Source organism: Peromyscus eremicus, chromosome 1, assembly GCF_949786415.1.
Source record: "Peromyscus eremicus chromosome 1, PerEre_H2_v1, whole genome shotgun sequence".
Taxonomy (NCBI): domain Eukaryota; kingdom Metazoa; phylum Chordata; class Mammalia; order Rodentia; family Cricetidae; genus Peromyscus; species Peromyscus eremicus.
The window spans coordinates 164,156,458-164,183,296 of record NC_081416.1 but is presented as its reverse complement, the minus strand read 5'-3'; the positions used below and the strand labels follow the sequence as shown (position 1 = coordinate 164,183,296).

Sequence of the window (26,839 nt, the reverse complement as noted above, 5' to 3'; positions counted from 1 at the left end):
CACAGACGGAAGACCTCAGGCAGTGGTGAGGATGGCGCTGCGCTGGGGCATCGTGTCAGCTGGCTTAATCGCCAGTGACTTTACCACCATGCTGAGCTCCCTGCCTCCCTCGGAGCACCAGGTGCGAGAGCCCGGTCTAAGGGAAGAGGTCCCTGGTCTGAGGGATGAGAGTCTGAGGGTGGAGAGTCCCTAGGTCAGAGACGGGTGGCGGGCGGCTCTGAGAGGAGAAGGGACTTGTTTTCAGCTCGCTCCTCTTCACCCCAGTCTCTTAAAGCTGAGGTGCTCGAGGTTTGCAGAGGTGGATCTTAGCCACAGGGAGGAGAAGCTGTTGCGCAGTCAGGGACCGGGCCCTCCTCTCCCGTCTTGTTCAGACAGAGTCTTGCCATGTACCCAGGATGGTCTTGGACTCTTCTGTAGCCGAGGCTGGCCTGAGCCTGGGCACAGCATAAGTCTGGCTTTTCTACCATCCACCTCCTCCTCCTTCCAGACAGGAATATCTTCCCTAGCCGTCGTGGAGGAGGCTCTAGCCTCCCTGTTTCAGCCTCTTCCCATGCTTGCCTCCCATCTACTTTCTCTCTCCAATGGTCCCACCTCAAGCCTTTGAATCTGACACCAGGTGGTAGCAGTGGCTGCGAGGGACCTGAGCAGGGCGAAGGCGTTTGCCCAGAAACACAACATCCCCAAGGCATATGGCTCCTATGAGGAGCTAGCAAAGGACCCAGACGTGGGTGAGTGGCCTGGATGACAGAAGGGGGGGGCGGAGCTAGGCACAGCCTCTTGCCTGTGCTGTGGTAAATGTGACTGCAGGTGCACCTGATGCTGGGCTGTCATGGCACACGTCTTTAATCCCAGCACTCAGGAGGCTGAGGGATCTGTGATCTACAGAGAGAGTTCCAAGACACCCTCCCCCCAAAAAAGCAGGTGCAGCTGACTGGCAGGGGGCTTTGGAAAGGCTTAGGCTCAGCTGGGTAGGAAGCAGAGTTGGAATTAAATGACTTGGCCAGAGGCTGGGTTAACAATATTAAATTGTGCTTGGATGCCAGGCCGTTGTAGCTAAGGCCAAGTGGTAAGTTTTAAATTTCTCAGGATGCTAGAGAATCTGTTACGAATTTGTTTCTTTGTTTATTTTGCAGCATTGGGGATCGACCCTCACAATTTAGGCTCCACAGAGCTGTATACCAACACTTTGTTTTATTTTGAGAGAGGGTCTCACTGTGTAGCCCTGGCTGACCTGGAACTCACTATGTAGACCAGGCTGGCCTCAAACTCACAGAGCTCTGCCTGCCTTGGTTTCCAGTTTCTAAGTGCTGGGATTAAAGGCCTGGGCTACCATGCCTGGCCCCTTGGATATTTGACACAGCCCAGGCTGGTCTCAATTTGGTTATCCTCCTGCCTCAGCCTCCACAAAGCTTGGTAGTCTCTTCTCAATGAGACGATTAGGATTGGATACACCACTTTGTCCATGACCGTTGGCGACAGGCCTCTCCTTGTGGGCGGTGCTGCTGACTATCTCCTTCCCTCTACTCCAGAGGTGGCCTACGTCGCCACCCAGCACCCCCAGCACAAGTCAGTGGTGCTCCTCTGCCTGGCAGCGGGCAAGGCTGTCCTTTGCGAGAAACCCATGGGTGTGAATGCAGCAGAAGTTCGGGAGATGGCTGCAGAGGCCCGTTCTCAGGGCATCTTCCTGATGGAGGTAAGCCTGGAGGGCCCTTCTGACCTCCACATAGCGCCAGCTGCCAGTACTAAACACAGTTGCCCAAGCTTGCCCACAGCCGAAATGCCAAAGGATCAGAATCTTGGTGAGGCCCGGGTGTAACTGAATCTAGCATCTGTTGGAAGCACAAATCCAAGTTCACTGTTCCCCACTTGGAGAGGCCAGTGACTAAGGTCAGGTTAGAAAAAGTATTTATTTGGAAAGGAAGAAAACCAAAAAAGACAGAGGCCATTTTGTTTTGGGGTTGCTGGTGCAAGACTTCCCTAAGGAGTTCTGGGGAAGTGTCGGGCAGACCAGAGGCTCAGGAGAGTCCCACAGCACGCAGTTCAGCTTTCCAGAGGCACACGCTGCGGTTGTCTTCCGGTTACTGCTTGCTCTGTGAACCCGAGGAAAGCACAGGTACGAACAGTAGCTTCTTCCGGGGAAAGTGAAATACTGGCACACGAACAGCTTCTTTCTCCGGCAGAACAGAGCTCCATCCCCAGCACAGAGGAGGTCACCTTCAAGGCAGTGCAGTCTTTAACCCATTCCATGGCTCTAGTCAGAGATGTCATCTATGGCAAGGCTAATGGGAGACTAAAAATTCACCACCAAACTGTGTGATGTCCAAAATTAGTGATTCAGCTGGGCAGTGGTGGCCCACGGCTTTAATTCCAGCACTCAGGAGGCAGAGGCAGGAGGATCTCTGTGAGTTCAAGTCCAGCCTTGTCTACCTAGCAAATTTCCAGCCAGTTAGAGCTATACCGTGAGACCTTGTCTCAAAAAAGAAAAAAAAAAAAAAGAAAGAAAAAGAAGCAGCCAAGCAAGTGATGCTGAAGAGATGCTGGCGATGTAGCTCTGTGCACAGTGTTTGCCTGGGTTCCATCCTCAGCACCACATGAACCGGTGCGGTGGTTCACTTCTACATCTCAGTACTGGGAAGGAGGCAGAGGCAGGAGGATTAAAAGTTCAAGGCTGCCCAGCATGGTGGTAGACACTCACTTTCAATCTTAGCACTGGGATCTTTGTGAGTTCCAAGCCAGGCAGGGTTGCAAGACTGTGTCTCAAAAAAAGAAAGGAAGAAAGAAGGAAGGAGAGAGGAAGGAAGGGAGGGTGGGTTTACACCTAGAACTGGAGAGATGCCTTAGAAGTTAAGAACACTGGCTGTTCTTCCAGAGGACCAGAGTTCAGGTCTCAGCCCACGCCACCTGTACCTCCAGTTTCAGGGGATCTGCTGCCCTCTTCTGGCCTTTGGGGGCACCTGCATGCACATGTGCACATTCAGACTCACAAATACAATAAACTTTATTAAAAAGTGCAAGGTTATCTTCAGCTACAGAGAGAGATTGAAGCCAGCCTGAACTACATGAGACCCTTTCTCAGAAAGTGCAGCCAGACGGCTTATTCAAGTATGATAGCTGTCATAATCCTTAGCAAATGGGACAGAACTTCCTCAGAATGTGTGGAACATTCTCCATGTCAGAATTTAGGGGAGAGAGAAGAGAGGGCAGGGCGTTTGGAGAGAGACACACACAGAGAAGAATCTTTTTCAGGCAAAGGCCTTTTTTTTTTTTTTTTTTTTCTTTTTTGGAGATAATCCTGGCTGTCGTGAATTCACTATGTAGACAGGCTGGCCTCAAACTCTACCTGCTTCTGCATCCCCGAGTGCACGGAGTAAAGGTGTGTGCCGCCATGCCCGGCCATGCCCACAAACCTCAAGTTTTTTAAGGGCTAGAGATGCTATCTCATCTTTAGGGAAGAGGCTAGAGCCCTTCCCTAACCCAAGGCTCTGGGTTCAGGCCCACCTGCCAAAGAAATAGTGAAGCCTGTGGTGAACTGGGCCCTCCTACATCATTTAAAAAATCAAGACACTCCCCCACAGGCCAATCTGATCTAGGTAGTTCCTCAATTAAGACTCACTTCTGTTACATAATGAGTTTGAAGGCAGCCTGGGCTACATAATACCCTATCTAAAAAAATAAAAAATAAACGAACAAAAACGTGTATGGGACAGAGACAGTTGGAAAAGGAAAACCGAGGTGATGGTCCCAGTTGGAAAGTGGAAGGCTAGAGGTGTGTTTTGGGTAGGGGAAGCAATGGATATCCCTCAAGACTAGGATCCTAAGGGAGGTGTGGTTGATTACCTCCTGAATACTGATGTCTCTATTTCCTTGGGCTCCCCACTCCGCTTTGCAGGCCTTGTGGAGCCGGTTTTTTCCTGCCATGGAGGCTCTGCGGGAAGTTTTGGTCCAAGGAACTGTTGGGAACCTACGAGTGGCCCGGGCAGAAATGGGGCTAGATTTAAACCGTTTACCCCGGTCCAGAGACTGGAGCCAGGCCGGCGGCGGCCTGCTGGATCTAGGCATCTACTGCGTCCAGTTTCTCTCCATGGTCTTTGGTGCGCAGAAGCCAGAGAAGATTTCGGCCGTGGGAAGGATCCATGAAACAGGTACTGCGTTTTCTCAGCTAGATGGCGGGCAGTAGGAGGCGTTCTCTCTCAACTCCCCTGCTCCTCCTCCCCACCACCAGAGAAATCAAGTTAGACCGCTAGAGGGACTTCCTTGAGGGACGCCTCTCCTAGCTACGCACTAGATACACAAAGAACTACCATTCCCAGAATCGCCAGAGGCATATGTATATGTGGTTTAGGCAGGGGGCTACCCCATGGCTTTCTGGGAAATGTAGTTGAAAGAACTAGGGCATCCTCGGGAAGGTAGGCAGGGCCCAATGTCTCCTTAAGAACCTGGCTCCCAGCTCCACCCTGCACTCTTTTACTATTTCAGCAGGTCAGCTCTCCAGTGGGCATACGTGTCACTAGACCACATGATCAGAAACTAGATGGCTGAGTCTTAATTACTTGACTGGTCAAATGCTAATAATAGGGGTGTTGTGGGAGTCGATGAAGAATTGAAGTAACTGTTAAGACAAATGGTTAGCACTTAAATACAAACGGTTGGTGTTGGGTGGTGGTGGTGGTACATGCCTTTAATCCTAGCACTCAGGAGGCAGAAGCAGGTGGAACTCTGAATTTAGGGCCAAACTGGTCTACCAAGCAAGTTACAGGACAGCCAGGGCCATATAGAGAAAACCAAAAACGGAAGAAAGAAAAAGAAATAGCCGGGAGGTGGTGGCACACGCCTTTAATCACAACACTTGGGAGGCAGAGCCAGGTTGATCTCTGTGAGTTCAAGGCCAGCCTGGTCTACAGATGGAGATCCAGGACAGGCACCAAAAACTACACCAAGCCGGGCGGTGGTGGCGCACGCCTTTAATCCCAGCACTCCACTTAAATACAAACGGTTGGTGTTGGGTGGTGGTGGTGGTACATGCCTTTAATCCTAGCACTCAGGAGGCAGAAGCAGGTGGAACTCTGAATTTAGGGCCAAACTGGTCTACCAAGCAAGTTACAGGACAGCCAGGGCCATATAGAGAAAACCAAAAACGGAAGAAAGAAAAAGAAATAGCCGGGAGGTGGTGGCACACGCCTTTAATCACAACACTTGGGAGGCAGAGGCAGGCGGATCTCTGTGAGTTCGAGGCCAGCCTGGTCTCCAAAGCGAGTTCCAGGAAAGGCGCAAAGCTACACAGAGAAACCCTGTCTCGAAAAACCAAAAAAAAAAAAACAAAAACAAAAACAAAACAAAACAAAACAAAAACTACACAGAGAAACCCTGTCTAGGAAAATATATACATTTTTTATATATTTTTATATATACACACAATTATATATACATATATATACAATTATATATACATATATACATATATATATATACATATATATATACAATTAGCCAGGTATGGTGGTGCCATGCTTTAATCTGGAGGCAGAGGCAGGTGAATCTCCGTGTCTTTCAGGCCAGTCTGCTTTACATAGTGAGCCCCAGGCCAGACACAGCTACAAAGTGAGATCTGCCCCGCAAATCAACCAAAATAAAACAAAGCTGGTCACTGGAGAGATGGATCAGAAGTTAAGGGTCATCGATGCTCTGCAAGAGGATTTGGGCTCAATTCCCAACACCCCCATGGTGGTTCGCATCTGTAACTCCAGTACCAAGGGATCTGAAACCTTCTTGTAACCTCCTTGGACACCAAGCATGCAAGTGGTGGACATACAAACACACTCACCAAATAAAAATAAATAAATCAGCCGGGCGGTGGTGGCGCACGCCTTTAATCCCAGCACTCGGGAGGCAGAGGCAGATGGATATCTGAGTTCAAGGCCAGCCTGGTCTACAGATGAGTTCCAGGACAGCCAGGGTTGTTACACAGAGAAACCCTGTCTGACATAGAGATTAGATCGAAGAGAGCATAGAGCTCAGTTGAGGCAGGGTTTTTAAGGAGTAAAGGATTGGGAGGGTAGGGGAATCCAGATTTAGATGGGGGTTGAACTCCTATTGGTCGGGAGTGAAGTAACAGAAGCCTTGTCAAACAGGGATTGGTACTGGCGTTGCTGCAAGGAAAGTGGCCATTTATATACAGATTATGTAAGCTATCCTTTATGTTCTAGAGCATTTAATACTTGTTTGTCTCAATTCTGATTGGTCCCCCGCAGGGTACAGTTTGTGGCTTTTCCTGGTTGTTGTAATGGTGAGGCCTAGTCCCAGTATTGTTAGTCTGCAGCCTGCCATGGCTACACTGATATTAAGTTAGGCCTCTTCAGAGCCTCTGGAAGAGCAGTTGTGCTTTTAACCACTGAACAATCTCTCCAGCCTCCTCTTTTTTTTTTTTTTTTTTTTTTTGGTTTCTTTGTTTGTTTTATATTGCTTTTAATTATTACTGTTGTTTTAAATTTTCCTGCCACAGTGTCTCAAGTAGCACAAGCTGGCCTTGAACGCAAATTGTAGCTCAAGAAGACCACGAACTCCTGGTCCTCCTGCCTCAGCCTTCCAGGTGCTGAGAATGCAGGTCTGTTCTGCCATGCCGATTCCACCCTTTCTTCCCCTCATCAGGCAAGCACTCTACAACCCACCTACATGCTCAGGTCTTGATTTCATTTTAAAGTAACACTAATGGCTTATCTGTGATCTCTGTAACTTTGTAAGTTATTTTGGTCTTTTCTACCTGGATTAATGGAATGATTGTAACAACATTACAAAGTTGGTTCTTTACAGGAAAGGGTCGTTCAGGGTGGTACTGTGATTAAATGCTTACTGCTTTTACAGACAACCTCAGTTCAGTTTGCAGCACCCATTCACAATTACCTGTAACTCCAGATACAGGAGATCCAAAACCCTCTTCAGGTCTCCACAGGCACTCCCCAACACACACACACACACACACACACACGCACACGCACACGCACACGCACACGCGCACACACACAAATAAAAATACAATGCATATTTTCGAAAGAGTAGGTTCATTTAGTCATTTACTCATTCAGAAAGTAATACCTTTAAAAAGTGAGTTTTGGGGCTGTACAATAGCATGCTTTTAATCCTGGCACTCAAGAGGCAGAAGCAGACAGATCTCTGTGAATTCCAGGCCAGCCAGGACCACACAGAGAAACGCTGCCTTGAAAAACAAACAAGCCGGGCGGTGGTGGCGCACACCTTTAATCCCAGCCCTCGGAAGGCAGAGGCAGGTGGATATCTGTGAGTTCAAGGCCAGCCTGGTCTTCAGAGTGAGTTCCAGGACAGGCTCCAAAGCTACACAGAGAAACCCTGTCTCGGGAAAAAAAAAAAAAAAAAAAAAAAGAAGAAGAAAAAAAAAAAAAAAAAACTATTCAGCCAAGCATGGTGGTGTCTGTCTGTAATCCCAACTCTTAGGAAGTAGAGGCAAGAGGATCTGTAAATAATTGTCTAATCCCTAAGAAGTTTGGTATGAGCCCAAGCTCCAGAAGATTCTGTCTCAAACAAATAAACAAAACCCTGCAAAAACAAAAACAAAAACAAAAACAAAACCAGAGATGAAACAAAACACCACCAACAAAACCCAGGCCAAGTGTTTGGGCCAAGGTTGGAGGCCTGTTTCAGTCTGTCCCAGGACTCACCCGGTACCCCTGTGCTGCCCTGTGCTGCCCTGTGCTGCCCTGTGCTGCCCTGTGCTGCCCTGTGCTTTCGTTACAGGTGTGGATGACACTGTCAGTGTGCTTCTTCAGTACCCAGGAGGGGTCCATGGCAGCCTCACCTGCAGCATCACCTCCAACCTCACTAACACAGCATATGTGGCTGGCACCAAGGGCATGGCCCAGGTGAGACATCCCATGTCCGAGTGCTGGGAGCCTGTACAGCAACCTTAGAGGGGGATTCTAGAGCTGAAGTAACCATTCTTTTACCCTGCTTCTGAGACATTCAGACTCCTTAACAACCAAGCCAAGGGATGGAGTTTCAGCCCCAAGACCACAGTCCCATATTCTGAGGCCTTAGGACAAACCAGCTCTTTTGACGTTTGCTTTTTGGTGCTAGGAATGGAAGCCTGGCCTTCCCGACTGCCAAACAGGTGCTCTGCCACCAAGTTATACTCTAGCCCTGCGTTCTTTCCAGTGATATTTGCTACTTTTCCTGTTCCGGTGACCATTATCTAACAGAAGTAATGTAACTGAGGTTATGTAATGTAAGGCTCATTTTGGCTCAGGGTTCAAGACCTGTCGGTTATCATGGTGGGAAGGCAAGGAGACTGAACCAATTTGGTCTGTAGCAACGGAAGCTTTCCACACAGTTTGTTGATATCATAACAGCTAGGAAGCCAAGAACTCAGGTGAGCACCAAGAGTGGATATAACCTCCCAGGCCCACCCTCCAGCCACGCACCTCTGCTGTGAACAGTTTATGTTCTAAACATAAAGCTAGCCATGCTTAGGACTTTCCAGTTGTTCCCAGACACAATCTGTATATCACCAAAGGTCAGATTTTCCTGGAATCCTGGAATGCCGTTGCTAGAAAGAACTCCTATTTTGGGTATGAAAGCTTGGCTCACTGGAAGACATGACTCGCATATATGGTACCCTGCATTTGCTACCTTGCTGCCAAAGAAAGGAGGTCCTGCTGGGTCTAAAAGTGCAGGGGGAGTCATAGGTCCAGGCCATTCTGGGCTACAGAGGAATTTCAAGGACAGTCTGAACTACTTAGCAATACCTTCAAAAACAAAATGCGGAAAGAGAATCTGGAGACAGGGATCTAGTACCTGCCTAGAATCCTCCAGTGAGGGGCTGTGTGCACGGCTCAGTCGTAGAACACCTTTTAGTGCACAGCACTAAAAATCTGAAGAGAAAGAAATCCTATCTACAGCAAGTCAAGCTGTGGAATACTCTGAGCCTTTTCCTGCATTTTGAAGGACTTCTCCCATTCTTCCCCATGTTCCTCCTGACCTCTCAGTGTTTGAATTCTGTCATACAAGGGGCAGAGGGCTACTGCTTCCAGATCTTCTACCAGCTAAGAAGGAAGGTTGTCAGTCTTGTTTTGTGTGGGCCCTTGGAAGAAAAAGGGCCACTCTAGGATGAATTTGGGCTTAGCAAAAGCATGGGAATCAGCTTCTGGTGAACTGACTGCCCATTGCTCTGCAAAAAACTTTTTTATTGTTTCAGAATTTACACCCTTCTCTTTTTGTTTTTGGAGACAGGGTTTCTCTGTGTTACACAGCTCTGGCTGTCCTTGAACTCACTTTGTAGACCAGGTTGGCCTTGAATGCATAGAGATTGCCTGCTTCTGCCTCCCAAGTGCTGGCATTAGAGGCCTGTGTCACCACCGCCCAGCAGGATTTATACCTTTAAGCAAGCAACTTCCACTTACCAAAACCTCTTATCTGCAGTTGTTTGAAGGAAGCATTTACCTAAGCATTTCTCAGCCATGAGACCTCTTAGTTTGCCAAGTCCTCTAGTTACTAGTTTTGCAAAAGCTCTGAATCCTTCAGGAAGAACTCAGATAAGAACCAAACACTTCCAACACCAGGAGCTGCTAGCCTGGCAGCAGCAGAGCACGGCCCAGGTCAGGACCACTGTGGAAGCCAAGATTTGAGGCAATGGGAGCTGCTGCTCCAGTGTACCCTCCTAAGGAGCAAGAGGACTTCCAGGACCTGCTCTCTTCACCAAAGAAGATGCAGCCTCACCTGGTGCCCATTCTCTGCCTGAAGGACATCTTTAGGCTGTCACAGTGCACTGAGGGTGTGGGGGCCTCCACCATCCACCAAAACACTCTTCACCAAGAGACTGGAGAAGCAGAATGTGGAGGGAGAGTCTGACCACTCAGCTACAGCTGATGTCCAGTCCAAGAAATGATCTGTGAGATTGCCTCATCTTCTTCACAGAAGGATACTTGGACAATAGGCATTTAGTGTTTCAAACTCCACGGTGACTGTCTTGGTTCCACAATTTCCCCTTTAGTTTATTATGTCTATGAAATGTGTCCCTTTGCCCAACACCAAGTCTCTAAATTCTACCCAGAAGCAGAACCTGGAATCAGGGCAAGAGTGAGATGGGAACATAGACTATTCTACCTCCAAATAAAAACCAGAGCCTGTGGCCTGAGTCACATTAAAAAAAAAAAAAAAAAAAAAAAAAAAAAAAAAAGAATCAAACACTCCGAACAAAAGGTAACAGTAACAAAAGGTAGCTCAAAGCCTAGGTACTATCACTCTGGAGTTAAGCCAGATGCAATGTCTCTGTGGGGTCTTTTGCTACGCTACAGAAGGTGTTCTATGGAAACCAGGTATGGCGGCACATGCTTGTAATATCAGGCAGAAGAATCAGAAGTCCAAGGTCAACCTCAGTTTCACTGCGAGTTGGAATTCAGCCTGGGCTACATGAGACACCCCCACACATACACACATACACACCTACCACTGTCTCAAAAAAAAAAAAAAAATGATGGGAGCCAAGAGTGATGATACCAGCCTACAATGTGGCAGTGAGTCTTTATTACTTGGCTGAAGGAGGAGCTGGTCCTCAAGTCTAAGGTAGTTTTGATTCCAAGGAGACAACAGCGTCTTAGTATGACAGGATCGTTGCTAAGAAGCCAACTTTTCAAACCCAATTTAGGCAAGAGGCAGGCTTGAACCTCACAAACAGAATAGGGGTGAACCCTTAGCTCTCGGGTGCCAGAGCTCATCCCTGCTGTTAGGAGTAAAGCCCTCGAAGCCTTGTTGGTAAGGGCTGAGTAGTATTCATTGTTATCTTTCTCCAGATTCGCAAAACATGGTGCCCAACAGAGCTGGTGGTGAATGACAAGCATAAAGAGTTCCCTTCGCCTGTCCTCAGGAAAGAGTACAATTTTTTAAATTCATCGTGCTTGAGTTATGAAGCCAACCACGTCCGTGAGTGCCTGCGTAAAGGTAAGGAGAGGAGGACTGCAGCCCAGTGTCAGTCTAAGCAGAAGGTGGTTCTCCTTCCTACCCTCAAAGGCAAACAGCTATTTAGAACTACATTTCCCAGGATGCCGAGGAACATACACCCTCTCAAACCACCCCGCCTATTCCCTGGGTCCTTCTGGGAATTGTATTCTTCTTGGTGTTGGTGTGTGGGTTTTGGATGAGTCTTCCTGTGCTCTCTCCTCCTAGGTCTTAAGGAAAGTCCTGTAATTCCTCTGGCAGAGAGTGAGCTCTTGGCTGAAATCCTGGAGGAGGTGAGGAAGGCTATTGGAGTCGTCTTCCCCCAGGATAAATGATGATGGACATGGCAAGCAATAATTTTTCATACTTGAGGCATCCTAGCTTGACCCTCTTTGCTTTGGAGTTATTTTTGTACAACAGTTCAAGTGCTCATGTTGGAAACCACTCCCTTTCTGGGCTCCTGAAAGTCACCTTGCTTTTGTTCTTACTGTACATTCTATCATCACCTGCCCTCAGATTCACCAGGATGCTGCTTTGGGAAGCGTGAATGAAAGGGGTTTCTGGTCCAAGGGGATCTTGGCGATCTGGAGCCAAGGAATACCATAGTCACACCATGCAACAAACTTCACACAAGAGGTTTATTGGGAAGAAACCCAGAATGGCAGCTACCTCTGACCAGAACAAAGAGAGCAGTGGGCTGGGCAGAGGAGCAGGCTTTTGTATGGTCTTTGAAGCATGCACATTAAGCTAGTAGAAATGTATAAGAACAGTCAGAAGTACTACTAGGCCATTAATCCTGGGTCATGGGGGTGAGGATTTCAAAGTCCCAGGTTTGGGGACAGTCCAGGGGCAGGGTGATTTTCCACTGGCCTGTTACTCTACAGTGAGAAACCCAAAATAGCCTTGAAGGAATGTGAAATACCCAGTGACTATGTCATGCTTGCTCCGACTTTCTCTGTCCCTCTCCCTTTCCCTGAGATTGGTTCCCTGTTAGAGACTGATTAAGAGTGGGTATGGCAGCTGGGCGGTGGTGGCGCACGCCTTTAATCCCAGCACTCGGGAGGCAGAGCCAGGCGGATCTCTGTGAGTTCGAGGCCAGCCTGGGCTACCAAGTGAGTTCCAGGACAGGCACAAAGCTACACAGAGAAACCCTGTCTCGAAAAACAAAAAACAAAACAAAACAAAAACAAAAACAAAAAAAAAAAAGAGTGGGTATGGCAGCTGGGTGTAATGGTGCATGCTTTTAATCCCAGCACTCAGAGGCAAAAGCAGGCAGGTAACTATGAGTTCAAGACCAGCCTGGTCTACATAGCAAATTTCAGGCCGGCCAGTTACAAGGTGAGACCCTGGAGAGGGAATGGTGGCGGTGAGGACTTGGGGGTGGTGGGGAGGTCAGACAGAGACACTGCAGCTGGAGAGATGACCCAGTAGTTAATAGTACTTGTTGGTTTTGAAGAAGATGAAGATATGGCCGGGAGGTGGTGGCGCACGCCTTTAATCCCAGCACTTGGGAGGCAGAGCCCGGAGGATCTCTGTGAGTTCGAGGCCAGCTCTGGTCTACAGAGCAAGATCCAGGACAGCCAGGGCTACACAGAGAAACCCTTTCTCGAAAAACCAAAAAAGAAAAAAAGATGAAGATTGAATTCACAAAGTGGTTCACAACTGTCTTTAACCCCAGTTCCAGAGAACCCCGATGCCTTCTCCTGATCTCTGGGTACCAGGCATAGCGGGGTACACCACAAACATGCAGACTGTTGGGTCTCAAACCCTGGGACAAACAGCTGAGGCGCCTATTTAACATATCAAAGCCGACCTGGCCGCCAGCTTCTCCCAGCATCCCTCAGCCCTCTACACTGGACTCTCCTGTCTAGGGGCTGGGCTGCCCTTCCCCTAGAGGCTCTTCCCTATATAATCCAGACATTCCGGTTACCCGCCCCCTTGTGTACCTGGCCTTCTTGGCTGTTGCACCTGGTTCCCCTCTCTCCTTCTTTCCCTTCCCCTCCCCCTCTCCCCACATGACCTAGGTCAGTCTGGTCATGTCCACTGTGGACTTTTCCAGATGTCCCTGCCTCAACATACATTCTCCCTTTTATCTACAATAAACTGTCTCCTCCACTATACCTAGGAGCAATTATGTTTTTTCTTATTTATTTATTTTCATTCACAGGCTTTTAAAACACTCATACAAATAAAATAAAATAAATACATCTAAAAAAAAATCAGCCAGGTGGTGGTGGCGCACACCTTTACTCCCAGCACTCAGGAGGCAGAGGTAGGTCCATCTCTCTGAGTCGATCTCTCTGAGTTTGAGGCCAGCCTGGTCTACAAAGCCAGTTCTGGGACAGCCAGAGCTATTACATGGGGAACCCTGTCTTGAAAAACCACCAAATTTCTGGCTGTCCTGGCTTTGCAAACCAGGGTATTATGCATGGTAGACACTCTGCCAATGGAGCTACATCTATAGCCCAACAACCTGCTCTCTTAAAAAAAAATAAATAAATAAAACAAGGGGCTAGAGAGATGGCTCAGATGTTAAGAGCACTTGTTGCTATTGCAGAGGACCTGGGTTCAATTCCCAGCGCCCACATGGTAGCTCACAACCATCTGTAACTCCACTTCTAGATCCAACACCCTCTTCTGACTTCCATGGGCACCAAGCACACATGTGGTGAACATTTAAGCACACAAGCAAAACACTCATACACATAAAATGAAATGAATAAATCTTAAAATAAAAAAAAAGCCCCCATTGCTGGGCATGCCTTCAATCCCAGCACTCGAGAGGCAGAAAACCCAACAGGACTTCATGAGATCTACTCTAGCTCCTTCCAAGGCAGTGCCCCAATGTCCTCCCATTAGGTAATTCCTCTTAAAGGTCCCACGACCTCTTCACATGATGCCGAGGACCTACCTATCTTCTCCAGTATATGAACCAATGGGAAAACAAATCACAACATTTCTTTCTACCTCAGTTTTCATGGGAAACTCACTTCTCATGGCCCAGAGGCAGATATGGCCTTGGAGACGTCTTGAGTCTCAGAGGCAGCCAGGGTCTCCTGTATACTCCTGATATTTAGCCAGACATTAAATGATCCATTTGGAGACAACCATGAGTCAAGAGGTGTGTTAGATCCTAGGGAGTTAACAACAAATGAATACAGCCCTTTGGGGAAGTCGAGGTAGCTTCTCAATTAACTAAAACATTGCATACATAATTAATTACAGTGATGTGAAGATATGAAACATTATAAAACCCAATGCAAAAAAAAAAAAAAAAAGCTGCCTATGTTAGATATGCCTTTAATCAATCCCGGTGCAGAAGCAGACATAGGCAGATCTCTTGAGTTCGAGACCAGCCTGCTCTACAGAGAGTTCCAGGACAGTAAGGGCTACACAGAGAAAAAACAAACAAACACCAATGACTCATAGCAATGAACACTTTCAAGTAAAGATGTATGGACTAACGGGTACACTGTATGACTCACTGGACCACACTACAGCTTCCGCACCGAGAATTTTTTTTTTTTTAGATACACATTTTTTTTGTTTTATTTATTTATTTATTTGAGTAAAACCAAAACTTATTCTAAGCCAAAGTCATCCCAGGGTCCTCCCTGCCATATAGCCTCCCTGGTTCTGTGGGTTGTAGTCTGATTGTCCTTTGCTTTATATCTAGTATCCATTTATGAGTGAGTACATACTATGTTTGTCCTTCTGGGTCTGGGTTACCTCACTCAGGATGATATTTTCTAGTTCCATCCATTTGCCTGCAAATTTCATGCTGTCATTGTTTTTCTCTGCTGAGTAATACTCCATTGTGTATATGTGCCACATTTTCTTAATCCATTCTTCAGTTGAGGGGCATCTAGGTTGTTTCCAGGTTCTGGCTACTACAAATAGTGCTGCTATGAACATAGTTGAGCATGTATCTTTGTGGTATGATTGAGCATTCCCTAGGTATATGCCCAAGAGTGGTCTTGAGGTAGATCGATTCCCAATTTTCTGAGAAACTGCCATACTGATTTCCACAGTGGTTGTACACGTTTGCATTCCCACCAACAGTGGAGGAGTGTTCCCTTTGCTCCTCATCCTCTCCAACATTGACTGTCATTAGTGGTTTTTTTATTTATTTTATTCATTTATTTATTTATTTATTTATTTATTTATTTATTTATTTATTATGTATACAGTGTTCTGCTTGCATATATCCCTGCATGCCAGAAGAGGGCACCAGATCTCATTACAGATGGTTGTGAGCCACCATGTGGTTGCTGGGAATTGAACTCGGGACCTCTGGAAGAACAGCCAGTGCTCTTAACCTCTGAGCCATCTCTCCAGCCCCTCATTAGTGTTTTTGATCATAGCCATTCTGACAGGTGTAAGGTGGTATCTCAGAGTCGTTTTGATTGCATTTCTCTGATGATTAAGGATGTTGAGCATTTCTTTAAATGTCTTTCAGCCATTTGTGATTCTTCTGTTGAGAATTCTCTGTTCAGCTCTTTAGCCCATTTTTAAATTGGATTGCTCAGTATTTTGATGTCTACTTTCTTGAATTCTTTATATACTTTGGAGATTGGTCCTCTGTCAGATGTGGGGTTGGTAAAGGTTCTGCACTGAGAATTTGTTTGTTTGTTTGTTCTTTTAAATTTTGTTTTGTTTTGGGAGGGGACAGGTCGAAAGGGCAGAGGGTGTGGATTCGAGGGGACAGGGAGGGGAGTGGGATCAAGGTGCATAATGTGAAATCCACAAAGAATCAATAAAAAGTTTTAAAAAAGAAAAACAAAAAACTTGGTACCGCGTGTTGGTGGAGCATGCCTTTAATCCCAGCAGAGACAGGCAGATCTCTGTGAGTGAGATCCAGAACAGGCACCAAAACTACACAGAGAAACCCTGTCTCGAAAACAAACAAACAAACAAACAAACAAAAACCAAACAAAAAAACCACAAAACAAAACAAAAAACCCAAAAACAGAGGACTCAAGCCAAGTGGCTTTCTGACATCCAGATGACTGTCTCCACCAGGGTCCCCGCTACCCCTCAGAAGACTGATAAATTCCTCCTAGTACACTCGAGTCGGTCCGTGCCTGTTGCTACTCCATATTCTGAAGGTTTTCTTTCTCTCATTCACTTGTTTTCTTTGTTTGACAATTGGGCCACAATACCAGGGTTTCCCCATCCCCTTCCTCTCTCTGTTTTTTTTTTTTTTTGTTTCGAGTGAGGGTCTCACGTACTGCCTGTTCTTTATTTTTGAGGTAGGTTCTTTGGGGTTTTTGGTTTTTTTTTTATTTTTTTTTATTTTTGAGACAGGGTTTCTCTGTGTAGCTTTGGTGCCTGTCCTGGAACTCACTCTGTAGACCAGGCTGGCCTCGAGCTCACAGAGATCCGCCTGCCTCGGCCTCCCAGTGTGCTAGGATGACAAAATGCCTGGTCTCAGTTTTTTGTTTTGTTTTGTTTTGTTTGAGACAAGGCTTTGTTGCATATCCTAGGCAGGCTTTGAACTCGAGGTAATGCTTCGCTTCAGCCTCCCTAGGGCTCTCTACCAGAGAGCTACGGAAAAAAGAATAATGGAAGAACAGAACTCGGCACCAGTCCGGCTTCGGGTGGAACCGCGCACGCGCACTCTTGCGCCAGAGACCCCGCCCCGTCAGACGCGGAAGTCACGTGACCAGCACTGCGGGGCGGTGGCCATGTTGCGGGGCACTCACGTGAGGGGCGCACGTCCGCGAGTGGTCACGTGACCGGGACGCGCCGCAGCCGCCCGGGGCGCACCCGGCGAGAGGCAGCGGCAGTGATGGACGGGTCGGGGGAGCAGCTCGGAGGCGGCGGTGAGGCGGGAGGTGGAGGACGAGGCCGGGTCGAGGGACCCCGGGACCGCGTCGGCTCTGGGCTCGGGCGGGAGCAGGCTGGGGCGCACGGATCCATCCCGCCAGGCGCATCCGCACCCCGAGAGCGGACATCCGCGTGCGCGCCCCCGGGCAGGCCCGGGCTTGTCTCTAGCGCCACTTCCTGCTGGTGGCCTGGGCTGGGCCGGGTCCCATCGCCGCCCCTCGGGCCGGGCGTCTGTTTGCTTTTGGTGCCCTGTCTCCGTCTTCGGAGGAGCCGGAATGCAGGCCGGGTCCCGCCCCCTGTCCATCAGGAGCAGTCGCCCGGCTTTGCATGTTACCTGTCACCACTAGGGTACCCAGCTCTGTCTCCCCTCAGGATTATGAGCCTCTCCAGCCCCCTGACTTCCCGGGACCTAGGAGTCCAGGCACCCCTTTCCTCCTCTCTCCACCAGGGCCCACCAGCTCTGAGCAGATCATGAAGACAGGAGCCTTTTTGCTGCAGGGGTGAGTGTGAGGCCCTGTTGTGGTGGGGTGGGCTTCAGGAGCAACACTCGGTTCTCACTCTGCTCCTCCCTGCCCCACTTCCATTCACATCTAGTTTCATCCAGGATCGAGCTGGGAGGATGGCAGGGGAGACACCTGAGCTGACCTTGGAGCAGCCACCCCAGGACGCATCCACCAAGAAGCTGAGCGAGTGTCTCAGGCGAATTGGAGATGAGCTGGACAGCAACATGGAGCTGCAGAGGTGTGGTTCCTGGAACGTGGGGTCCGTCCAGGGATTTCCTGCCACCTCAAGAACTCAGGCGCTGTGCACTTTTGTTCTCCCAAGGAACCAGGTGTTCCACCACTCAGCTCAGATATTCCTTGCTGGGGACGGACTCCAGGGCCTTTTTACATGGCAGACCAGCCCTTTACCCTTGAGCTGCACCCCCAGCCCCTGGCTTGCTGTATGTTAGGCAAGTCTTTTCTTAGTCACTAGTGGGTTCTAGGCAAGTGCTCTACTCGTGAGCCACACCCACGGCCCCTCATTGCTGAAAGCTAGGCAGGCTCTACTTTTAGCCTCTTACTAGTGGATGCTACATAAATAGTCTACCAGAAAGCCATGTCTCTAGGCCCTCACTGGAAGATGCTTGCAGGTGCTCTACCACTGAGCCATGCCTCTGACACCTCACTGATAATCAAGTCACACTTCAAGGCAGGTTGTTCTACTGCCCTCCACTAGTAGATACTAGGAGAACATGCTCCTGCTGAGTTAAGGCCCTAGTCACTTACTCCCCAGGACCTTGAAACTAATTCGAGGACCTATTCCTTTTCTTTGCTTTCTCAGGGGTCTCGTCTCCTTCCCAGCTTGTTATCCTCTTTTGCAGCTTGGCTCTGGCCTTTGTTTCCTTTTCTTTAGTCTGGGGAAGCTGTGGGAACTCCTGCGCTGAGTCTGCCCATCTTGCCCAGCAGCAGCTAGCTGTTCTTCTCTCTCCTGTAGGATGATTGCCGACGTGGATACAGACTCCCCCCGAGAGGTCTTCTTCCGTGTGGCAGCAGAGATGTTTGCTGATGGCAACTTCAACTGGGGCCGGGTGGTTGCCCTTTTCTACTTTGCTAGCAAACTGGTGCTCAAGGTGGGCAGCTCCAGGGTCATGGGCCCAGAGGTGTACCCTCAGGTCTGTGATTTACCTGGCAGTGGTCAGGTCCAGGGAGTGGAGAAAGATGGTTGTGTATTTACTTATTCAAGAAATGTATTGGGCCAAACATCTGATGGCCTAACCCCAGTACCTGGCCTCTGCCCAGAACAAAACAAGCTAGCCCTTCCTTGATGGAGCTCTGGTTGGTTGTTAGGTGTGAAGTTGAGGTAAGGTAGAATATTGAGATAGATCAGACAAGTCTAGAAAGATTTCTCAGGATAGGTGGCCTTAAAGCGGATGTGGTGGCTTAACCCTGTAATTCTTGGTCTCATGAGGCTGAGGTAGGAATATCAAAGTTGAAGGTTAACTGTAGCTAAATACTGAGTTTCAGGCTATCCTGGACTACCTAAAACCCAGTTAAAAAACAAAACAAACCCCAGAAATGGGCATGACAGAAGCTGCGGGCATGTAGCTGAATAGTGGGTCCTCAGCATAGCCTGTGTGAAGCCTTCAGTTCTATCTCCCATCACCATGCACAGACATAAATAGGGGGCTGGGACTACGGCTCAGTTGATAAGAGTGTTTGCCTAGCATATGCACTAGCCCTGGGTTCAGTATCACATAAACCAGGTGTGGTTGGTGCATGCCTGCAGTTCCAGGACTTGGGAAGTTGGAAGAAGGAGGAGTTCAAGGTCATCTTTAGATATGGAGAACATTTAGATATGGAGACCAGACTCTGGTAGGTATGTTAGGGCAGGAGCAGGGAGACTGGGGCAGAGCTATTTCTTGCCATATTTTGTTATTTTTAATGGTACTGTCACATGTTCGGTACACTCTTTTTTTTTTCCTCTTTCTTTTATTTCCCTTTTTTCTTTTGTCTTTTTTCTTCCTTTTTTTTTTTTCTTACTCTTACACAGAGTAAGAACTCTGACCATCGTCCATGCCACCTTCCATCTTCTTGATGTGGTCTCCTGCCTGAGCTGACGGGACTTCAGTATTGGAGGCAGAAGGATAGTGGTCCGTACAGTAGTCCCCCTTGGGACCCAAATGCAGGCTGGGAAGAGAGCATTGTTCCAATCAAGAGAGCACGTCCTGAGTCTGCCAGGAGGTAGTCTTAACCTGGTCTAGAAAACCTCTAGAAGATGGCTTAGGACCCAAGCTTTGAGGGGTGAGGATTGCTGAATTAAGACTTGTTCAGTCAGAGTCAGCCTGCATCAGAGAGTGGTAGATATGAAGAGGTGGATTGCATATCATCCCAGTCACACTGGCAAGACACTCACTTTAGTCCAGAAGTTCAAGATTGGTTTGGGCACTGTTGGGAAACTCCAGCTCAAAACAACAAAACTGGGCGCAGGTCTTCACATGGGCCATGTGGGCATTCGGTGTTTTCCAGATTGCTACTGTTCCCAGGGACCCAGAAGTACGCCTCAGTCCCCTTAGAGTCCTCCACATTCTTGTCCTTCCAAAAGGACTAGGTGTCTGGGCCAGGAGTGGTAGTACGCATCTTTAATCCCAGCATTCAGAGAGCAGAGGCAGTTGCATCTGTAGAGTTCTAAGCCAGCCTGGTCTACAGAGAGTTCAGGACACCCAGGGCTACATAGAGAAACCCTGTCTCAAAGAAATCAAACCTCGGTGTCTGGGTTCTGAAAGTAGCTCTCTTTCTCTACACACACACGTGTAGCTCTCTTCTTCCCAGTGTTTGTTTATGGTGCTGGGGGTGGAACCAGAGGCACACACATGCTAGCGAGTGCTCTACCATTGAGCCTTACCTCTGCCCTGCCTTTCAGTTATTATCTAGAGGGCACTGAGGAATCATCGAGGGTTCCTGAGCAAGTCAGTGGAGTTTGCTAGTTTAATGGAGCTGACTCAAACTGGGGGGGAAAAGGGGAAAGAGTGCTCAGTAGAGGCAGAGGATTGAAAGCCAAGGCCTGAGGCCACCTCCAGGAATGGGCACAGGATTCAGTCCCCAGTGTAACCTTCCTACTCCCTGCAGGCCCTCTGCACCAAAGTGCCCGAGCTAATCAGAACCATCATGGGCTGGACACTGGACTTCCTCCGAGAGCGGCTGCTTGTCTGGATCCAGGACCAGGGTGGCTGGGTGAGACCCTTTAGTCCTTGCCACACTTTAGATGAGGAGTTCTCAACCTTCCTAATGCTGCGACTCTTTCTTCAGTTGCTCATGTTGAGGTGACCCCAACCATAAAATTATTTCATTGCTACTTTCACAAATCATAGTGTAAATATCTGATATATAGGATATCTGATATGGGATGGGGGTCACAACCCACAGATTGAGAACCACTTAAGTAGAACCAAGGGCCATCACAGAGGTGCACCCGGCCATCAGACATTACCTGTTCTTATATATACCATCCTTGTGCTCCTGGTACCTAGTGACTTCTGTGACCTTACTTGATTTGTACTAGCAGATAGATGCCTTTCCTTCCAGAATCTCTCAAGTGCACTAGTGACCCTTTGACCCCAGCTTGATATTTCTTTATTTTTTGAGATGGTCTTATGTATCTCAGGCTAGCCTCAAAATTCCTCTAGCTGAAGATGCTCTTGAATTTTTTTTTTTAAGAAGCATAAATATTTATTTGTAACAAAGGAGTTTGTGTACAGTGTTGAAAGTCTACAGCTTCTTATTAAATTCACATTTGCACTTCACATTTTTATTTTATTTTTTTAAAAAAGACTTATTTATTATGTATATCACCTTCTGCCTGCATGTATGCCTGCAGGCCAGAAGAGGGCACCAGATCTCATTATGGATAGTTGTGAGCCACCCTGTGGTTGCGGGGAATTGAACTCAGGACCTCTGAAAGAGCAGCCACTGCTCTTAACCTCTGAGCCATCTCTCTAGGGCCCCCCCCTTTTTTTTTGAGAGAGAGGGTTTCACTGTGTAGCTCGGACTCTCCTGGAACTCTCTCTGTAGCCCAGGCTGTCCTCGAACTCAGAGATCCACCTGCCTCAGCCTCCCTAGTGCTGGGATTAAAAGTGTGAACCACCACGCCTGGCCACTTCACATTTTTAGTAAAAGGCGAAAGAGTTACATGATCTGAAGAGAAACCAGAGTATACACTTTACATTTTTAAACAAACATCTGTAATCATTCTTTTATACAGATATAGATATGTACATGCAACGTCGAGTTCAGTAGTTCTTCAGCATTTTCCACTTAAATGGTTTTTTTTAACATAAAAACAGGTTATAATTCTTCTGTACCCCAGAATCTAATCAATATTTATATATATAATTCAGCTATTGTTTGGCTTAAAAGGGTTTATTGGAAATATTACCATTTTTATTATTTTCTACAGAGAAAATATTTTCCAGGTTCAGATAACTCTGGAATTTGGAATTATAGCCCTTGACCTTCCGATCGTCCTGCTTTGATCAGCCAGTTTGTGAGGTGTTGGGTAGAACCCAGGCCCACAGCTGAAGCTGCCGCCTCTGCCCTCGTTCTTTTGAGACAGGTTCATGCTGTGTAGCCCACACTAGTCCAAACGTGACCCTCCAGTCTCATCCTCTCAAGTGTTGGGGTTACTGGTGTGGGCCACCACTTCCAGATTATAATCATGTTTTCGTTTTTCCATTTGGGGATTGTGTGTGGGGGGGGGGGGTATTTTTAAATTTTTTTTTAATAATTTATTTTCATTTTATGTGCAGAGGTGTCTTGCCTGCATGTATATGTGATGGTGTCAGATCTTGGAGTTGTGACGGTTGTGAGCTGCCATGTGGGTGCTGGGACTTGAACACGAGTCCTCAGGAAGAACAGCCAGCGCCCTTAACTGCTGAGCCATCTCTCCAGCCCTTTGTTTACTACTTTTTGTTTGTTTGTTTGTTTGTTTTTTTGTTTTTGTTTTTCGAGACAGGGTTTCTCTGTAGCTCTGGCTGTCCTGGAACTTGCTCTGTAGCCCAGGCTGGCCTCAAACTCAGAGAGATCCACCTGCCTCTGCCTCCCGAGTGCTGGGATTACAGGCGTGCGCCACCACCGCCCGGCCATATTTACTTCTTAAATTCATTTATTTTGCATGTCTGTGTGCTTGTGGGCATGTGTGTGAAAGTCATAATAGTGCAGTCCTCTGCTCTCCCCTGTTGGCTCTGGAGATGGAGTGTATATGAAGAAAGGCCTGGCAACAAGCGCCTTCCCACAGGAGCACCTCACTGGTCCTCTGATAGTTGGGGTTTTTTTTTTTTTTTTTTTTTTTTCTGTTGTTGTTGTTGTTTTTTCGAGACAGGGTTTCTCTGTGTAGTTTTGGTGCCTGTCCTGGATCTTGCTCTGTAGACCAGGCTGGCCTAGAACTCACAGAGATCTATCTGCCTGTCTCTGCCTCCCGAGTGCTGGGATTTAAGGCGTGCGCTACCACCACCCGGCCTAGTTGTTTTTTTGAGACAGGGTTTCTCTGTGCCCTGGCTGCCCTGGCCTCCCTTTGTAGAATATGCTGACCTTGAACTTAGTTTTTGAGTGAGGGTCTCAACAAATTTCCCAGGTTGACATTCAGCTTTGTAACCCTCCTGCTTCAGGTTCCTGAGTGTTGGGTGCTGGGATTGTAGGCCTGGGATTCCCTTAGCATCCCGTCATGTGACCTCTGCCCCCCACCCCACCCTTCCCCCTGCAGTTTGGTGTGTCAGTAACACAGATGTCTCTATTCCCAGGACGGCCTCCTCTCCTACTTCGGGACGCCCACGTGGCAGACAGTGACTATCTTTGTGGCTGGAATCCTCACTGCCTCTCTCACGATCTGGAAGAAGATGGGCTGAGGCCGCCCGCCGCCTTGGACTGTGTTTTTTCTTCATAAATTATGGCATTGGGGGGGGGGTGAATGGGGACAGGGGACAGGCATTTTTCTTACTTTTGTAATTATTGGGAGGGGTGGGAATGGTGGCCTGGGGGAGGGGACAATAAACCTCAGGTCCACTTTGGATTGTATCGTCAAGTGTCCACCCAGCTGGTATGACAAGCACAGGCACCAGGCCGGATGTTGGCCCGAGGCAGCCAAAAGGGAACACACCGCTCCCTAAAGCCTAAGTAGCAGCTGTGGCTTCCTTAGCCCTGGGGCCTGTAAACTGCAGGCCTGGGCGGCCAGAGGTCCAGAATGGAGGGAGAGAGGAGGCCACAGGAATTGGAGCAAACTCCTAGGTGCTAGATGCCCAGAGGCACCGAAAGTGAAGAGGAGAGGCGGACATTTAAAGGGGACCTGGTCCTTGCCCGCCACTCAGTCCTGAGACTGCAGCCCCCCACCTTACCACGCCCTCAGGCTCCGCGCCCCTCCCCTCCCCGGGTCCTTCTTTCCTGTGGTTTTGTCTTACTCTGCCTGCACAGCCTTGTCCAGGCCCGTCGGGTTGGAGGCCAAAGGTCAGGCTCTGCAGAGCCGTGGTTAATGAGTAACTCTGGCCCCCAAATCAACAGGGCACCGCAGACATCAAGCCACCCCCTGGGGTAAAACTGCCTGACCACACTCGGAAAGAAGGAGCGAGCAGCAGGGAAAAACAGGCCACAGCCCCCCACCCCACCCCCAAGTCCCTCGGTGGGGCACCACAGGCTACCAGCCAGGGTGAGGCCAGTGCCCCGCCCACAGCCGCCGCGGGGCTGAGCTCAGCATGACTCGGCAGCTTTGCCCACCCCACCCCCTCCACTGAGGGCCATTGTCCCGGCCCCGGGCCCCAGGCCCCAGGGTCGGACTCCGTGACCATTCTTTCCAGTTGATCCTATTAGCTCGCCTTCCGGACGGGGCCCTTGTCACCTTTGCCCCTCTCAGGCTTCTGAGGTTGGAGCCCTGGGTGCGCCTGTCCTGTGCTACATGGACCTTGCATGCATCAAGTGTTTGGCTGAAGACAATCTGTTCCTGGGTCTTGAGTTCTTGTTCTCAGGATTTCTCTAGTTCCAAAAGAGCAAGCTGCAAGGACGCCTCTGGACCAGCCTCCAGGATGGGCATCCCAGAAATCCCCCCAGGATCACTTTTCTGTGCATACCTCAGTTTCTAAAAAGCAGGCCCCCTGATATAGCATCACGTGACCCGGACAGGCAGGCGGGCCAGGGCTCCGGAGGTACGTCCACCGGGTAACTTGAGGTCTAAGTACGCTCTCCGTCCTGCACACTACCTAGAGGCTTCAAGACTTCCCACAAACCATCGACGTTCCCGTCGCGAACCCTAGGGTTCTGGGCACCCCTTCCACAACAAGCATCCCCCTGGAGCCATACCCCTTCATCGGGTGGGGCAATTCTTGCGCTTCGCGGTACAGGTAGCCCACCCACCCTCGGCACGTCCCCAAACTTGTTTTTCGTGCGTGTGAGACAGCCCCAAAGGACCTCCAAGTGATCCCACCTCGGGGTCGCAGTGATCCCGAGCCGCGACCCCCGCCCCGCCCCTCCCCCAAGCCTCCATTTCACAAGGGCCTCGCGCTCCGGGCGCGTGACTTCCCCTCCCGGGAGGAGGGCGGGGCCGAGGGTCTCCTCAGCTCAGGATTGGTCAGGTGCCGTTTTCCAGCTCCGCCCCACGCGGCCGCCGATTGGCTGATCCCTGGTCTCGGCCGCCCCGCCCCCCGGGGGTCAGCATCCTATAAAAGGAGCCGCGCTCGCCTCGGCCGAGCAGCGCCCGGAGATCCCGTGTCTGTGTCTTGCTTCAACAGTGTTTGGACGGAGCAGACCCGGGGCCTCCCTTCGTTAGCGTCCAGCCGCCTCCCAGTGTGTCCAGTCGCAGCCTCTGGGACCATCTCCTCGCCGCCTTCGGCTCGCAGGACCGGCCAGCACCGTCTCTCCGCGGTTAGCTCCACTGCCCATCAGCCATGAGCTCCCAGGTCCGCCAGAATTATTCCACCGAAGTGGAGGCTGCAGTGAACCGCCTGGTCAACTTGCACCTGCGGGCCTCCTACACCTACCTCTCTTTGGTGAGTAGCCCGGGGCTTGCCCTCCGAGCTGGCCCTCACGCACCCTGCGGCGCATGCGCGGCCTCCTTTGTTCCACCGAGGGCGGAGACCTCGTGCTCGGGCCTCGCCCCCTCTCAGCCCTTGTGTGCAGACAGCGTCACACACGCTGTGTGGACTGCCTGCAGGAACTCTCCGTGGAGGCCAGGCTGCCTTCGAAGTCACAGATAGACCCGCCCCGTCCCCCGAGGATGAAAGGCGTGTGCCGCCACCGCGTCCCGTTAACTCTCGGCTGTAATATTTCTTCCCGCAGGGCTACTATTTTGACCGGGATGACGTGGCTCTGGAGGGTGTCGGCCACTTCTTCCGCGAGTTGGCCGAGGAGAAGCGCCAGGGCGCCGAGCGGCTGCTCAAGATGCAGAACGAACGCGGAGGCCGCGCACTATTCCAGGATGTGCAGGTAAGAGCAGCGGCGGACTTTGGACTCCACCGAGCACGCCGCGGGCATGTGATCAGATGGGGTCGGGCGGCCGGGAAGTTGCCTTCCGTTCTTGAGGGGTGGGGGTGGGGATTGGCAGGACGTTGGGGGACGACAGGGTGTCAAAAGCCAGGTCACCACGTGGGCTCCTGGGGCATGTGGGTAGAGGCAACTAATTGCGGGAAACGCAGGAAAAGTTCAGAACACAGGACTGCTGCGATCTGGGGGAGGCAGGCTCTCAGTTTGCAGCCTTGCCTAATTGGCCTGGAACTCAGGGTGTAGACCAGGTTGCCTCGAACTCTAGAGATCTGCCTGTGTTACCTCCCAATCCCTGGTGGGATTAAGGACATGGGCCATGTTTCCCCACTGTACCCACTTCCCTGTGCAGTCAGTTTTGTCCTTGGCTGAGGGAGTGTGTAAGGCTAATTCTGAGATGTTGTGATTGTATTCTGCTGTGTAGAAGCCGTCTCAAGATGAGTGGGGTAAATCCCAGGAGGCCATGGAAGCTGCCTTGGTCCTGGAGAAGAGCCTGAACCAGGCCCTCTTGGATCTTCATGCCCTGGCTTCTGCTCGCACAGATCCTCACGTAAGTGCCTTGTCAATCCTTCTTCCCTTCTTTGAGAAGACCGCCGCTGCTGCTGTATTGGCTGTGAACTCCCAGTAACGCTCCACCTGCCTCTGACAACTGGGTGTCTGACGTCTCTCCTTCCTTTGCAGCTCTGTGACTTCCTGGAAAGCCACTTCCTGGATAAAGAGGTGAAGCTCATCAAGAAGATGGGCAACCACCTGACCAACCTCCGCAGGGTGGCTGGGCCGCCCCCAGCACAGACCGGTGTGCCAGCGCAGACCGGTGTGCCCCCGCCATCTCTGGGCGAGTACCTCTTCGAGAGGCTTACTCTCAAGCATGACTAGGAGGCCTCACCTTCCAAGGGGCTCCCTCCTCTGCTCTGCACCAGCCAGCCTCAGGACCTTCCCCCGAACCTCTAGGCAGCTTTGTTAACCGCTCTGGAGCCCCTCCCAAGTCTCGGGACCAAGTGAAAATAAAGCATTTTGAAATAGCAGCTGGTGATTTTTCTGTTTCTGTGAGGGTG

The 26,839-nt window shown here is 49.7% G+C and overlaps 3 protein-coding genes across 4 annotated transcripts; all 3 read left to right on the top strand.

Moving 5' to 3' along the window:
* Positions 1 to 11,878, top strand: Dhdh (dihydrodiol dehydrogenase). The gene is made up of 7 exons (XM_059279119.1): positions 1 to 121; positions 617 to 728; positions 1,530 to 1,693; positions 3,890 to 4,142; positions 7,765 to 7,889; positions 10,815 to 10,962; positions 11,188 to 11,878. Exons 1-7 carry the CDS (start codon positions 32 to 34, stop codon positions 11,292 to 11,294), a joined length of 999 nt encoding a protein of 332 aa, XP_059135102.1. The 5' UTR covers positions 1 to 31; the 3' UTR covers positions 11,295 to 11,878.
* Positions 11,879 to 16,623: 4,745 nt separating this feature from the next.
* On the top strand, positions 16,624 to 23,240 carry Bax (BCL2 associated X, apoptosis regulator). 2 transcript variants are annotated; one of them, XM_059279099.1, is made up of 6 exons: positions 16,624 to 16,784; positions 17,237 to 17,288; positions 17,383 to 17,529; positions 18,265 to 18,400; positions 20,397 to 20,590; positions 23,063 to 23,240. In XM_059279099.1, the coding sequence occupies exons 1-6, from the start codon at positions 16,751 to 16,753 to the stop codon at positions 23,106 to 23,108; spliced, it is 609 nt and encodes a 202-aa protein (XP_059135082.1). In that variant the 5' UTR covers positions 16,624 to 16,750; the 3' UTR covers positions 23,109 to 23,240. The 2 variants fall into 2 exon arrangements, with proteins under 2 accessions (XP_059135082.1, XP_059135088.1); XM_059279105.1 differs by having other exon boundaries at positions 20,397 to 20,501; positions 23,063 to 23,239.
* A 1,743-nt stretch (positions 23,241 to 24,983) lies between these two features.
* Positions 24,984 to 26,809, top strand: Ftl (ferritin light chain). Its single transcript, XM_059253453.1, has 4 exons — positions 24,984 to 25,294; positions 25,584 to 25,730; positions 26,209 to 26,334; positions 26,466 to 26,809. The coding sequence occupies exons 1-4, from the start codon at positions 25,193 to 25,195 to the stop codon at positions 26,658 to 26,660; spliced, it is 570 nt and encodes a 189-aa protein (XP_059109436.1). The 5' UTR covers positions 24,984 to 25,192; the 3' UTR covers positions 26,661 to 26,809.
* Positions 26,810 to 26,839: the final 30 nt, after the last annotated feature.

Excerpts from the sequence above, each read along its gene's own strand:
- Dhdh (XM_059279119.1), top strand. The coding sequence starts at position 32 with ATGGCGCTGCGCTGGGGCATCGTGTCAGCTGGCTTAATCGCCAGTGAC. Across the intron at positions 4,143-7,764 it reads GGGAAGGATCCATGAAACAG|GTGTGGATGACACTGTCAGT; the intron begins GTACTGCGTTTT and ends CTTTCGTTACAG. Across the intron at positions 7,890-10,814 it reads GCACCAAGGGCATGGCCCAG|ATTCGCAAAACATGGTGCCC; the intron begins GTGAGACATCCC and ends ATCTTTCTCCAG.
- Bax (XM_059279099.1), top strand. The coding sequence starts at position 16,751 with ATGGACGGGTCGGGGGAGCAGCTCGGAGGCGGCG. Across the intron at positions 16,785-17,236 it reads GGAGCAGCTCGGAGGCGGCG|GGCCCACCAGCTCTGAGCAG; the intron begins GTGAGGCGGGAG and ends TCTCTCCACCAG. Across the intron at positions 17,289-17,382 it reads GGAGCCTTTTTGCTGCAGGG|TTTCATCCAGGATCGAGCTG; the intron begins GTGAGTGTGAGG and ends ATTCACATCTAG.
- Ftl (XM_059253453.1), top strand. The coding sequence starts at position 25,193 with ATGAGCTCCCAGGTCCGCCAGAATTATTCCACCGAAGTGGAGGCTGCA. Across the intron at positions 25,295-25,583 it reads CCTACACCTACCTCTCTTTG|GGCTACTATTTTGACCGGGA; the intron begins GTGAGTAGCCCG and ends TTCTTCCCGCAG. Across the intron at positions 25,731-26,208 it reads CACTATTCCAGGATGTGCAG|AAGCCGTCTCAAGATGAGTG; the intron begins GTAAGAGCAGCG and ends TCTGCTGTGTAG.